General features: G+C 43.8%; 1 protein-coding gene across 4 annotated transcripts in view; it reads left to right on the top strand.

Moving 5' to 3' along the window:
• ccdc78 (coiled-coil domain containing 78) overlaps nucleotides 1-14649 on the top strand; it is a 36388-nt gene that overhangs the window by 831 nt on the left and 20908 nt on the right. Inside the window, exons 2-14 of one of the 4 annotated variants that reach the window (XM_031739294.2) lie at nucleotides 326-457; nucleotides 546-632; nucleotides 730-1086; nucleotides 1220-1270; nucleotides 1361-1449; nucleotides 1697-1775; nucleotides 2134-2259; nucleotides 2339-2535; nucleotides 2856-3030; nucleotides 3798-3841; nucleotides 3947-4028; nucleotides 4133-4233; nucleotides 4315-4503. In XM_031739294.2, coding sequence (XP_031595154.2) covers nucleotides 326-457; nucleotides 546-632; nucleotides 730-1086; nucleotides 1220-1270; nucleotides 1361-1449; nucleotides 1697-1775; nucleotides 2134-2259; nucleotides 2339-2535; nucleotides 2856-3030; nucleotides 3798-3841; nucleotides 3947-4028; nucleotides 4133-4233; nucleotides 4315-4402 — 1608 coding nt within the window. In that variant the 3' untranslated portion in view covers nucleotides 4403-4503. Of the gene's footprint in view, nucleotides 1-325; nucleotides 458-545; nucleotides 633-729; nucleotides 1087-1219; nucleotides 1271-1360; nucleotides 1450-1696; nucleotides 1776-2133; nucleotides 2260-2338; nucleotides 2536-2855; nucleotides 3031-3797; nucleotides 3842-3946; nucleotides 4029-4132; nucleotides 4234-4314; nucleotides 4504-14649 lie in introns of those variants that run through there. The other 3 variants (XM_039616079.1, XM_039616080.1, XM_039616081.1) reach the window with 3 other exon arrangements.

Raw genomic sequence — 14649 nt, 5'->3', positions numbered from 1 at the left:
AGAATTCTAACCTTTCCAATGAACGTCAGGGACAGGATTTTACACCTGCACAAGGCTGGAATGAGCTACAAGTACTACAAGTACTAAGTCATATTTTGTTTGGGGATCAAAAGCTTAATTCACTCACTGACATGAAAATCAGTTTAGAACTTTTATTTTTTCTGGATTTTTTGGTTGATATCCTGTCTTCCTCCGTTACAATTAAACTGCCATAAAAAATAGAGACAGTTCATTTCTTTAGAAGCGAGCAAATGTACACGTTTATCAGGGGATCAAATAATTATTTCCCCCTCTGTATAAAATGTGTGTGTGTGTGTGTGTATAGCTGCAGTGGCGTGGCAAATACGAGCGTGTCCTCACCAAAGTGGGCTACCTGGAGACCAGACTGAGCCATCTGGCCAGCTCCAACACAGACCTGTCCTGCAGGCTGGTCCAGAGTGAAGAGGAAAGACTGAAGGTGCGTTAAACAAACATGAGTCATAATTTAATTGTGAGTGGATATTACAGAACTAACCTTTTTGTTTTTTTGCCCAATGTCTGTTTAGATCTATAAGGAGCTTGTAGAGGAGAAAATTAAGGCTAATAAGATAAGAGAACAGTATGAAGAAGAGACATTTGAGCTGAAAACCAAGGTGAGGGTTTTTCTACAAATCCTTCCACAGTAAGACTGCTGGCAGGATAATCCTGAATCACTTTTTCTACACTTTTTTTCCTTCTCACTCCTGTTAGGTACTTAACCAAGAAGGTGTGATAACAGAGCTGGAAATAGAGCGAGACAGGTTGCACAGGGAACTGCAGTCCACTGAGACATGCCTGAAAGGGAAAGAGACTAGTGGCCAGGACTTGACTGAGGAATATGCCACGCTAAAGAAGAACTACCAGATTCTGGCTGAGGTCCACGATAAAGAACTAGCCAAGAGTGGAGCGCTCACAGCAGAGCTGCTGGCGCTGGCCCAGGCCCAGGACGCCCTCCGCAGGCAGCTGGAGGAGCAGCATCAATGTGTGAAGACCAGCACCGAAGGTCTTCATGGGGAGCTAGACAGGGTGCGGGCTTTGATCACCCGCATGTCACATGACACAGTCAAGGTGAGGCAGTAAATATCGAGCTCCACCATAAGGAGAACATGCATTTCTTTACTTTAAGTTGTTAGAATTAGAATACAGATTCTCATGTTTTGTTATGTTGTTCATTTGAAATGCTTGTATGTTGTATTGACAGCCTGAGGAACAAGCAGAGATGGACAAGGAGCAAAAAAGCATGCAGAAAACTGTGAGTCCTTAAGTTTTAAAATAGTAACCGTCGAAGTTTGTAAGTTTCTGACTGCCTCATGCAGCTTTTTCATTCATCTTCCTCACGTAGCTGCTTGAAAACCAAGATGAGATCAAAGATAAGCTGGAGGAAATGAAGAGCAGCTACACGGAGCAGCAGAAGAAACTGGAGGAGAAAGTGTGCGAGTGTTTGTCATTTACTTGTGCAAAAGCACAGTGAAAATAAAAGATCATTATCTTTGCATTTCCAGTCAGGATGTACGGCGTCCCAGTGTTTGCCCCACATGCATCTGCTTTGTGGTTGCCTCTTTGATTTTTTCTGCTAAGTTGTGGCTTTACTTGCTCTGTGCATGTGTGATGTGGTCTCTTTGCTTCTTCTCTGTGGATTTTTGCTCTCTTGTGGTCGTGGCCTGTGTTTGGTCACCAGGGTGGCGATGGGTAAAGAGCACCAGCAGATCCACAGAGCGATGCACGTTAGCCAGAAGAAACTCTCTGAGCAGAGTGCGGTGAGCATTCCCGGTTATTACCACTGTTTGTATGCCGCGATACCTTTGTATATCCATCTCCTGCTTTGTGAGCATCAACAATCAAAGCCTAAACTGATTTTATTTGTTTTTGGCAGTTTTTAAACCGTGTGTAAAGTGGAAGGTAACCCTCAGTATTACAGAGTTCATTTCACGGCAGTGGTTGGTGTCGTGGCTCAATAAAAAAGTCTGGGAGGGAAGGGAGCTAATAATACTGACCCTGATAATTAGTTTTTTTATGTGTTTAGAAATGCCATGTTAAAAATCCCTTGCTCTGTTTAAACTTTAAACTTTATAGGTGGGGGCTAATAATGTTCTGTATGTGCTGTTTCCTTTGAAGGCCCTGATGTGCTCTCAGAGACAATTAAAGGAGGCAGAGGAGGAGAACTCCAAGCTGCAGCTGCAGGTGAAAGAGCTGATTGAGGAATATCGCACAAGGCTCGTGTGCTATTTACAGGACATAGCTGTGAGTAACGGCACACACAAAGCAGGTTTGATAGTAAGAAGCGGCAGTATTGATGAGACCTCTGCTCTGTGTAATCCAGGACTACATCGATGGGCTTGAAGAAAGTAAAAGGCCGTCAGAGCCGAGTAAGATGAGAGGATTCATCGACAGCATGCTGCAGGATGTTCGTTTATCCTACAGGGCGAGGGAGGAGCAGCTCGCCACCGCTGCTCGCTCATATAAGAAGAGACTACAGAGGATCACCCAAACTCATCATGCACTCCTGATTGCATACAGGTGATGCTTTCTTTGTTTCATTCCTCTTTGTTTAGACGTGATTGTTTATGAGCTGCAGTTTAACAGTGGTCTGATCCATTTACTAAAATTTATTGTTGTTGTGTATGAAGGCATTCCCATAATTAGAGACGGCATGTAGGACACCCTAATCTTGCACATAGAGCATAATATAACACGACTACTTTGGATCATTCTGTTGCAAAGTTATTCCATCCGGGCAATGTCTGATCTTTGTTTGAAGTCTGTGGGCGGGGCTGAACTCAAGCACTGCCATCAACGGTGTAATAATACCTGGTTTGTTCCTACATGATGGTCTTTAGGCTTCAGAGGGAGCAGATCTTGGCCAAACCAGAGAATGGTCTTGATCCCGGACCTCCAGAAGCCCACTTCAACTTGGAGCCAACTGAACTGAAAGATGCAATCGAGAAGGAGCTCCAACAACTGCACCAGGACAAAGCAAGGCTGGAAGGTCAGCTGCAGGCGGCCTGGGAGCAGGTAGCACAAAGCAAAAGTCTGCTTTGAAGTGGAATGATTTGCTTTTGTTTTGTCTCATGAGTGCTTATTTTTGGTCTGTAGGGATTCGTCTTTGTTTCCATACTTCCCGTATAAAGCCAGAGACTTTCTTTTGTTGGGAGTGGTGATACTGAAAATAATGACTTTAAAGTTTGTGCTGCTGTTTCACTGCTGCAGAGGTGGATTTGGATCATGTAACAGCACTCATATAAAATTCGCTGCTCTGAATCAGTTTTGTTTCTGCCTTGGTGCCATGCAGAGCCAATTGTACTTAAATACGCTTTCAGAAAAAATAACTAACTTTAAGGAAAGATTACACTTACTGACACCTTTATTATTGTTCAACTACTTGTTAACACAAGAATCAATTAGTCAATCATAGGGCAGCAACTTAATGCATTTAAGCGTAGAGTCATAGTCAAGAGAAGAAGTTTAAACTCAGGATAAACTTAAAAAAGATGGGCTGCACCAGCAGAAGACCACAATGAGCAAAGAACAGGAAACTGGGGCTACAATTCACATAAGAGCCCCGAAAACCGGAAAACAGAAAAACATTTCCTGGTCTGAGAAGTCTTGAGTTTTTGCCTGTTGCTAGTTTCTGAACCTTGCATAAAAACAAGGCGAAAGCATGGATCCATTCTGCCTTGTATCAGCTGTTCAGACTGGTAGTGGTGGTATAATGGTGTGAGGGATATATTTTCATACAGAGAGGATCATTCCTGATCTTAAGCCTGACTTTTATGTTTTAGGTGGCTGCGTTCAAAATACCCATGCAAAATGTAAACTGTCAGCAGTGAGTGTCATTACTTTTTTTTCTTGCTCTTATTTTTATCAGATGACAAATGTTGTCAGCTGTGCATTTTGTCAAATAAATGTTTGAAAAATGTGACTTTACCAGGCTGGACAAACCGGAGCAGCGATTCGAGGAATCCTGTGGTGACATAAGAAAACAGCTGAAAGAGCTCACTGACTCCACGCCGGTAAACAAATCACTATTTTCAGCTTTTCATACTGTCTGATTACATTCTTAATATTAAAAAAAAAGTACTAAAAGGTGATTTGAAGATTTCATTCCTTCAAACAGGTGTCCTTTGAGAAGGAGCATGCCCTTCTCATGACCAGAGCAGCAGTTGCAGAGGCACAGGTGCTGGAGTTGCAAGACTATATTGAAAAGCACCTGAGCAGGTCAGGAAGTAGCTTGATGTGTAGGTTATAAAACGTCGGCTCTCAGACGCATGCTACATTGGTCTTGACTACTGATTGCAGGTTTGAACAAGAGATCACACATCTGCGCAGATTACACGGGGCAGAGGAGGCGGGGCGTTCCCAAAGCGCCAAATCAGCTCGATGCTAAGGAAACAAGCAATAAAATTAAAACGTCAAAATAAAATTAAATATATAACATTATGAATTTGTAAAATTCTCTTTTTTTCTCAGATCTCAAAATACTCAATGTAAGTGTATTTAAATAGCCCATTTTAAGCATTTAAACCTGTCCCATCAGTAGGTGGTGCTGCGAGCACTGATGGTCCCCGCTCTGAAAGCGCCCGTCCTCTCAAAGAATCTGGCCTTGAGAAAAAAATGCCTGGAATGTTTGTAAAGCTTATGTCAATTTCACGAGCTCGGGAGAAGAAAGCGTTGTGACAATGAGGGGTCACCGTGGTGAGAATAATGTCATTACATGTTACCCAGACACATACACGCCTGTGAATGCTTTCCCCTCAATACAGCGTTGAGAACTGTCAGGCAGACAAGCCAGGCTTTTTCCAGAATGAGGGTTCATATTTATAACCTCAGTGATGGTGTGAATGGGCAGCTATTCCCTTTAAATCCCTTTAACAGTGAAAGGGTCCGCTTTTCTTTTCTTGTGAGATTGGTGGCTGGGTGTCCTGCCACAGTTCACAGGCAGAACTTTAAAATTATAAAAGTCTCTTTAGCGGTTTTTTGAAATAAGAAAGAAAAAACAATGTCAAACTTTATGTTGAAAAAAAAAAATATTTTTTTTAAATGTTCATGCTACCGTACTGTAGAGGACATGATGAGAAAAGAGGAGATGGAAGGAGTCATACGCATGTCACCCCAATTCCCATTTCTGGGGGCATGCCAGCCATGGGAGAGAAAGAGGGGGAGGCAGGGGTGTGAAAGTTTGAGAGGAATGGGAAGTGGGATTTTGTTAGTAATGTATTACACTCCCAGGGCCCTGGGAAAAGGGGTAGGGGGTGTTCAGCTTTGGGTTTGTGCCAACATAGTCACTGTGCCAAAACGCTGGGCGCTGGAGACCACTCCTCTCTATCTGTGGGAGATCCTTCTGTGGGAAAATCAAATCCAGGTTTGCCGCTCGGCCACCAGTCGTAATGCGTAAGCGCGGACACCTCCGCAAACTTGCACAAAATAAATTTGCTCTTTGTAAATAAATAAAGAGCACACAGTGGAGACTGTAACATAACAAGTGCAGAGCGCTCTGCTGCACCACAGCTGGTCCCCGAGGCAATGTGCCAGGACCCCCTCCCTTAAGATGGGAAATTTTGACTCCATAGTATGTGAACTGCCATTTATCTGCTGCCACTTATGTGGCCACTATTATGATGTAAAAACTGGCCATAACCGTTATTAGATTAGATTTAGATTGTAGACATCTAAATGGCAAATCTCATTCATGGGAACTAACAAGTAAAATATGGCTTTGATTAAATAGTATAAATGAGTGTCACAAGAAGGATTGGTTGGTAGTTATTTTATGTAACAGCTGCGTTAAACCACACAGAAATCCCGTTAATGGCTTAGTGAAGAGTCTGGCTGACAGTAAAATACAGAAAAAAATGTTAATGACTTTTTTCCAGTTGAAGTGGAGGCAAAGTGCCTGCTTCCTGCAAAACCTCCTAAAATATGAGCAGTTAGACAAACTGTAAACTAAACATAAATGAGTTTATGTGAATCCGGTGCTCAGTTGATGAGAGAGTTCTTCGTGAGGTTAATATGAGCTCATGGGGAGAAGCAATCATTCAGATGAATCAACCGTCAGTGTGATGGGCTGTTTGTCTTTTCAGTTATAGCGATATTTCTCTTAGAAGGATTCTAAAAACGTCTATTTATAGCAATTTTCAGACCCTTAAAAAGAAGTGAGAAACATGGTCATTTTCTTATAGATATAAAACAGATGTGTACTGGCATGCAACCCGAGGAGTCACCCCCTGGTGGCCATTGGAAACAATGTTGTTTGAAGGCAATTGTACTTTGGGTTCCTTTTTAGATGTGGGTGCCAGTCCAAGGCTGTTGCCTGCAGAGGCTATGAAAGGCCCCAGTCGCCCACGAAAGCAGTCAGTGACCATCTGGCAACCACCGGTCGCGAGGGAAAAAATGTATTCCTCGACTGGCTGGCAAGTGACTGATGGAAGTTGATGCCAGTCGCTGTGAAATTGATTGCTAAGGCCTCAGTCACACTGTGCTAGAGACCAGTCTGTGACCCCCTGGAAACGACAGGTTGCTAAGGAAAAATGTGTAAGTTGTTGGTGAAAAGTTCCTGAAGGTTTCACAAGGTGAAACTGGTAGAGAGTTATATGGTGCTTTGTTCGCTAGCAAGCTGGAAGACGGCAACTTGTCTGTAAACACTACTTGCTAAACTGTAAAGAAACTCGGAAAATTGCAACAAAAACTGCAGTCAACACCTTTCAAAAGCTGCAACTTTTACTTTGAAAGGTTCTTGATTCATGCTCAATAATCCAGGTAAATAAATCCTAAGAGGTTGATTCTGTTCATCTGGACTCATCCAAGTGACGAAATGTTTCTCCCATGGAAAACACTACATCCAGGTGAACATAATCAACCTTTTGGGACAGTTTGTGTTGCAGTTTTCCCAAGTTTTAGTAACTCTCTGCAAGTAGTTGATGAGTGTTTGCAGAAAGGTCTGCAATCTGCTAGTGACCAATCCCAAAGAGGCTTTTGGTGCATCACTGTATACCTCTTTATAACTAATTTCACTTAGTGGTTAGCAGCACTGTTGCCTCACAGCAAGAAGGTCTTGGGTTTGAATCCACCCTCTGGTCGGGGCCTTTCTCTGTGGGTGGAGTTTGCATGTTCTCTCTTCCTCCCAAAGTCCAAAGACATGCAGTTAGTGGGGTTAGTAGGTTAAGTGTTTGGTGTAAGGTGACTTGTCCAGCGTGTGCCCTGCCTCTTGCCTCATGGTAGCTGGGATCGGCTCCAGCCCCCTCACAACCCTGAACTGGATAAGTAGAAGTGGATGGATGGACTGCTAGCATCTACCAGTAAACACTTGCCAATGGGTTGGGAAATGCACATTTTTCCCTAGCAACTAGAGGTCACTGACTGGTCTCTAGGCCTGCATGCCCAAGTCTGATGGGTGTAATGGGTTAGATTGCAACATTTTAGTTTTCAGCATCAAAATCCAAACTGAACGAACTCTGTTATTTCTGATCAAGGGTGAACAGTTTAAACGTCACAAAGGAAAATTTATCTCAGTTATATTACAATACATTCTTTGATATGTTTACTTTACAGGTACAGAATTAAAACCGTGATTAACACATCCCATCTCATTTAACACTGTATCTCCCTTTTTCTGTCTTTTTAGGCACACACAAACATGCACACAATAATTTATGGTTTTAAATTTATTTAAAATTGTTATTTTTTTTAAAATGTTTTTGAAACATTCATGACATATTTTTTTGTTTCTGTGTCTGGGTTTCTTGGTGAATTGTGAATGAAGAAAATGCTGTGTGTTTCAATAATTTAAAAAGTTCTGTTTAAAGTTACCCATGCAACAATGTCATTTATATCGTCAACAGAAGGTTGCGTCACATTCACGCAGCAAGTATAGGAGCGCATGGACCATTATCACTGAACTTTACATGGAATCATTGCAATGCAGGACCATGACCTAATCAACATCAGCAACTGCATGGAAACATATGATGCTTATTTACGTTCCCTACACTCTTCTGTTTTGTCGATGATACTTTGAGTGCACATTTGTTTTGGTGGTGGGAAAGTGGTGAAAAGGTTGCACGAATGTGTCGTTCTGAGGATGGGAAGTGGGGTGTAGCGATGCAGAGGAAGTACCTCACATGGCTCGCGATGGGCCGCTCGTCAAGAGCGCCTTTGTTTTAGGAGGTTAATGCCTAATTGATACAAGCTTAATGAGAGTGGGCTGTGTGTGAGCCTGGGGTGGAGGGGGTTGGTGGTGGTGGTGGGGGTGCTGCACGGCCCTGCCGTAATTGGAACGGACAAGCCTTGTGTGGTCGAGGGGTGTGCGGGGAATGGATTTCTGGGAACGCAAGGAAAGGAGAGGCAGAGTGGGAATGAGGAAGAAAAAGTGACAATGAGTGCGAGGAATGTGGGAGAAAAATCTGGTGTGATAGTGAGAGCATCGCGAGATCATGAGAAAGAAATTTAGTGACGATGGGGGGGGGGACTGGCTGTTCTCATGGATGTTTAGTGCTAATGAAGGTCATTGGAACTTTATTGTTTTATGAGCTTCCCATAAATCGCTCGTGCAGGGTACGATACAACAACTGCGGACCTACCAACATCAACTGTAAGCGTTCTCTGAGACACCTGTCGTTTCTGATGAGCTGTCTTTTCACCCCCTCTTTCAGTCTGACAGTCTGAGACTATTCACGCAAGAGTCCTCAGCTTCCCTCCAGACAAGCTTTCAGTATGAAGGCTGGAGAGGCATTAAGAGGGAGGAGGGAAGGGTGCAGGAGAGGGGTGCACAGAAGAGAAGAGCCGTGCACTTTAGAAAACCTTGAAGAATTAGGACTGAAGGCTTTGGAGAGTCTGGGTGGCTGCAAGAAAAGGGGGTTAAAAAAAATGTAAACAGGTCCTGGTTGCATAACTATAAAGATGAGAGGGAAAGCAAGATTTCATAAATTGAGCTTAAGCTGGGTGTGCTTCAAACAGCCGTGCTAAATGATGATAGAGTGAGTGTGGAAGAATGGAGAGGAGGAATGGTTACAGTACGGGTGAGAAAGACGGGAGGGAGGCGGCTCGATGAACAGGAGCGAGTGAGAATGAGGCTGAGTGTCGGTGAGGGAAGGAGAGAGGGGCAGACCCTCTGCGTTCCCACACTCAGCAGGTTCCCACAGTAGACCCAGCTAATCCCTGTCTTAATTGGGGGAGAATTCCAGCGCACATGTTCCCCTGGAATGAGCAGGGAAACTCGGGGAGCATCTGACACATCAGACAAGCTGCAGCGGCTGAGCTGATGCACAGTGTGCCAGTGCACTTTGTTGGAATATAAACACACCGCCCGACTGTCAGCACATCTGATGCATAAATGCTTTCACAAGTTACACTTTTTTTTCCCCTCCCCACCCTTTTCACTCCGTCCAGGGCGAGAAGTGCTCTCGGCAGCCACTTAGCATCGCTTTAACCACATTCCAAGAGTTAAAATTGTGATTTTATGAATGTTAAAAGCAGGCGTTGGTACTTCAAGACTTTCACGCTTTTAAATGTTTGGGTTTCACTGAATTCCAGGAGCGATTTTTAGTCACGAGAAGTTTCTGTGTTACGTCTCTGAGTTTAAGGATGTTTGGCTGCTGGTGATATTGTTGAAAGGAATACACTCAAGCTCCAGTTTGGACTCGGGAGCTAGACAATGCGATAGGTCTAGGCTGCTGAGGGCTTCCCATGATACAGTGATGAATGTTTCTTCTTCATTCAACCGTTTTTTTCTCAGCATGTGTTTATACACCACTCTGCATTTAATCGTTAGTTATTACTCATCTCTGGCTCTTCTCCACAGAGTGTCTTTTGTCCTGTTTTCCTCCCCTCACCCCCAACTGGTCTCTCTGAGCCTGGTTCTGCTGGAGGTTTCTTCCTGTTAAAATTCAGTTTTTCCTTCCTACTGTCCCCCAAAGCGCTGGCTCAAAGGGGGTCATCCCAATGTTGAGGTTTTATCTGTTTTATTGTCGGGTCTTTACAGTACACTATAAAGCACCTTGAGCCAAATAAATAAAATATATAAAACTGAATTGAATTATTGCAATAGCAGCAGAGGTATGAGAGGCGATTATGTCTCAATATCAGCTTTCAAATACATTTATTTGCAGGATAGTCTTCATTTTGTTACAGTAAGAAAAACAGTGGTTGACCGTGGCTTGACCAAAATACCAGCTGACTGACTGTATTAAGGCTGATGATTATACAGGTGGAGGCCGATACAGGCAGCTGTAAGTGATGCCTGTCTGTTATGCCTCACCTCAGCTAAACTGATAACCAGACCTCCCGACTGGGTGTGTGATGTTGGTACTTGTGGTTGGAGCATTCATAAAGCAACTAACTGACAGGTGGTCTGACTAAATAACAATATAAATAAATCTAAATATTTGTTCTAGTTTTGCTGAATAGTATTTTTTGTACATTACGTTAATTCTAGTAAATAAATGAGGTCTCTGCTTTTTTTTAAATATCGCAGTAATTAACCTCTTTAAAAATCTATTGTTAGAAAGTATCTCGGGTTTTTCGGCTAGCTTTCAACTAGCGAAATGCTAGAAGTACTCATAGTAAGACTAGTATAGGATGGTAAGACTAGATTTTAGTGAAGGATTTTTCATATGAAAAAATGACCACTTGCTACTAGACTCAGTGTTTTGCATGACCCAGTTTTATAATGAACCCCCACCACACACACACACACACACACACACACACACACACACACACAGACGCCTTTCTGCTGAAGAACTGGAGCTTTCTGCAGGTTTAGTTTCTAAAGCATGATGTTTACATTCACACCTACCTTGCATCGTGTCTGGCTGATGGTGCAAAGGTATTAATGTAAGGAGGCTTTGAACTTCACTTTCAAGCTTTGATTTAATTCCCCCCCCCCCATTTTAATCAATACTCAGCTGTTTCTGCTTGTGCAACACAATCGACCCCTAACATGAAAGCGTCTGAGGGTGTGCACCACTATTCTCATTTTTTGGATTATTTTGTCTACTGCCTCTCACGTGATGGCCGGCTTCACCCTTCCCTCGAGGAAGGCTGTTCTGAACAACTATAAACACCATTCAACTTAAAGAGACGACCTTCTGATTTTCAGCTTTCCAAATACTTAAACATAGAAGATGTGACATTATGTATTAATATGTCCTCATGTTAAAAGCTGGCTATTTTGTGTGACATGCAGGACAGAGGTTGGAAATCAAAACCTTACACCAAAGCTAGAGAGCCTCGAGAAGCAAGACAAAACGGCAATTTTTCATTATTTGTCGACTGATATCGACTAAATTTCTGTGTCGAGCTGCTTATTTTTCATCAGTGGAAATAGACAGGTGTTACAGCCCTATACACCAAACGTATCTGCTGTCAAATCCTGCCTCGAAGCTGTGTTGGGCAAGAGAACATTGCAAGGAGATACTAGTAACACAACAAAACTGCAGTTTCGCTCCTGCCTACCTCTTTCCTTAATAAACAGTTCGAACAATTGGTATAGTGCAATACGTCTCTGAGGAGGTAACCCAAGACAGCTCCTCCACGGAGCAAGATAACAGGCGAAAAAAGCCCAAAACAAAATAAAGAGCAAAAGGGGAGGCAGGCAGTGCTGCGCTGCAAGATTAGATGGGAGAAAGATAGAGTGGGTGGGCACTTTGTGAGAGAAGAATTCAGCTAATCTTCTGGGGAAGTTTCTCCCTTTTGTGTTGACAGAGAGGTTTTTGTCAGAAAACCATAATCCTGTTGGTTAATTGGGAGTGTTTAAAGGCCCGGCTGAAAACAGGTGTATTTGTCTTTGGTGGGTCGACCCTCAGTCTGGAGTTTGTTATGAAGAAGGCTGACATCAGCCGCACGAGGAGGCGAGACAAAGACATCAGTCGTCCTCGCGTAACACCGAATTCTGCTGGGATATGAGGTTATTCCAGGAAACAACTGGGCAGAAATGCAAGTCACACCTCAAACATGATCGCATCATAGTGAGGATATTACAAAAAAAGACACTGTGATGTCATCTGCTGCTTGGCGCGGTCTTGGTTTGAAGCTGTAAGGCTGTCTTCGTGTATAGACTTCGTGCCATTGGACACCAGTCTCAGAATAAGCCTCAAGTGGCCATTTGAGGAACTGCAGCTATTAGCTCTGGCGCTATAGTGATTTGAATTCTGATGTGAATTTTGTTGAAGTGCAGCAGAGGATGAATCCTAATCAGTCCATCTGTCATGTTTCTCCTCTTCCTTGAGCACTGAGTAACCCTAAGTGGCATTATTAAGGTGTGATGTCAGTGTGTGGAGGTTTTTGTGGTTGTACCCCCTGCCGGCGATGTCAGCCCCAGCTGTGTTCAGCTCGACGCGGTGCTAGCGAGCGAGCAAGCCTTCGCTGGAGGGGGTTGCAATTCTTTCCCTCTGTCTTTTCTTACAATACTTTCTTTTTTGGCGGGAAAGCACCAAAGACGCTTCTTTGACCCAACTTGTGTTTCTTTGCGGCAGGGCCCGCCTCCAACCTCATACACCATGTCCACCCTGTCTTGATTGATTTTCAGTGCACATTTTGGAAGGGATTACAGCCATCTGCAGCCTCTCGAGGAACAAAGGGTGCTCCTCGCTCTCCTCCCTTTAGCACTTCAGAGGGATAACATGGGCAGATAAACATGCTCTTGCACCGCTATACACTTGTTCTCTATTCTGCTTTGACCTCTCAACCCACCCAAACTGCCCACTCTACGTTTTTGTCTCCCAAATGTCGCTCCGCTCTGTGGACTTACCAGTTTTTCCAAAGTGCTCAGTGCAGAAAGATCAGTGATTTAAAAACACTGTTGCGTGTTGCTGTAGAGGTTTTTCCATGCATATATCAGGATGGCATGAAGTGAAGTTTCCTTTTGGAAATCACCTCTTCCAGCTGTTACGGGGTGTTATGGGAACAAGAACTTGTCAGCTGGGAATCTGGGAAGCCAAAATGTGGTCATAGAAGTCTACAAGGACTCATCCTCAGCTGGTGCCGAGCTGATGGAGAGGCAGCAGGAATCACAACCACCAAGTCAAACAAAGAGGTGGATGGACCAAGTTTTGTATGAGCTAATGTTTGGTTACCGTGAGCTATGGAACAACCATTTGCATCTGTGGGAAAATAAAGCACACTGAAAATCCCCGGCTGTGTCTTCATCACTTCTTTGACCACCTAACTTGTGCAACAGTGTAACTCATCACCTCAGCTTATACACCCAAAAAAATGAAACAGACTTTGGGATAGAGGCCGAAGAGGTCATTTAAGAGCCTTCAGCGCCGTTTGGCACAAAGAGACTGAGGTTTGAGATCGGTGTCAAGTGTGTGTCAGAGCATCGCAACCACTGTTTTGGATCTACGACAGCACAACAACCAGCAGCTGTGGACCCAAGTTATGGGAAAGATTAGATGACGAATCCGTGAAAAGACAGCTCCAGTGAGGGGAAAAAGGATCCAGATGAAGGATTAGTGTGAGAAGCCGCACTTAGAGATCTGGCAGCGAGCGTACCGAAAGTTTGTGTAAGAGAAGCAGCTGATGATCCGGCAGTTACACAACCACAGAGAGAGAAGTAAAGCTGGTTTCAGCTCTAATAAATAGCCAAAAACAAAACAAAGAAACAAGAAAAAACTAGGTTATAACGCCGTAAGCAGTGCTGTTGAATGTATTTAGGCCTTATGTTGGGATTGTGTCAAAAATCCCCAGAATCATTTCACATTAGGAAAACTGCAAAACTACCTCCGGGTTTATTATTAAGTTTGATTCATCCTCTGATTTTTTTTTGTTTTTAAAGCTGGATAACAGGAAGAGCTTGTGCTGAGCCTCAGCAGTGGGTGGGGTGTTCTGCTGTGCCGTGTTTGGGCGCACCTTTCCCCCCGTCTGCACTCTCATCTCTGGAGCTTTGTCTCTGGCCACTTCCCTCTAAAGTCCGCACCCTGGAACACTCTCCCACCGCTTTGGATTCTCCTTTCTTGAGTGCTTCCTGCTTTGCTAAGCTGAGCATTGAAGGAGTCGCTGCCATCAAAAGAGGATATTTGACGACGATCCCCAAAGTGTTATTGGGATTTTTTCTCTGTTTGTGTGCATTTAAACTGAGCAGTGTAACTGTGTCCTTTTTAAGGGGTTCAGCCTGAGGTCACAGACAAGTGACAACAATGCAGGAAGCTGAGCTTTGTCAAAATGTCACATGATGTATAGGTGGGGAATATAATTTGAGTGCTCTTTGTTTTGGCTTATCAGCTCTGCAGCAGTAAGCTCAGATGGTCTGGAGGGGAGGGGGCTGAGTATTTTTATGTGTGTGTGTGTGTGAAGAGCCTGGCAGCTCGAGGCCACCCAGCCAAAGGATGTTATAAAGGGGCACTGAGGCAGTAAATGGTCGGGGAGGCTGGAGGTTCACTCACATCAGCTCCTGAGACAGTGGCGCCAAACCTGTGCCTTTCTACGGGAGTGCAGCCAGACGTGGGAAGCATTCTTTTCAATTAAACTTAAGCACCAGGTTAATTCCCCCAGCTGCTCTTTTCCACATGGCTTTACTGCTCCCAGTAAATCTGAGAGTTTTCTGGAGGTGTTTATGCAGCAGTGATCACAGTGATTCCTCATCTATCCATGTTCCAAGCAACTCGACCTCTGAGCAGAGTGGAAAACACATTGCTT

Source organism: Oreochromis aureus, linkage group 8 (genome assembly GCF_013358895.1).
Source record: "Oreochromis aureus strain Israel breed Guangdong linkage group 8, ZZ_aureus, whole genome shotgun sequence".
Lineage (NCBI taxonomy): Eukaryota > Metazoa > Chordata > Actinopteri > Cichliformes > Cichlidae > Oreochromis > Oreochromis aureus.
This window is presented reverse-complemented; position numbering and strand designations above follow the sequence as displayed.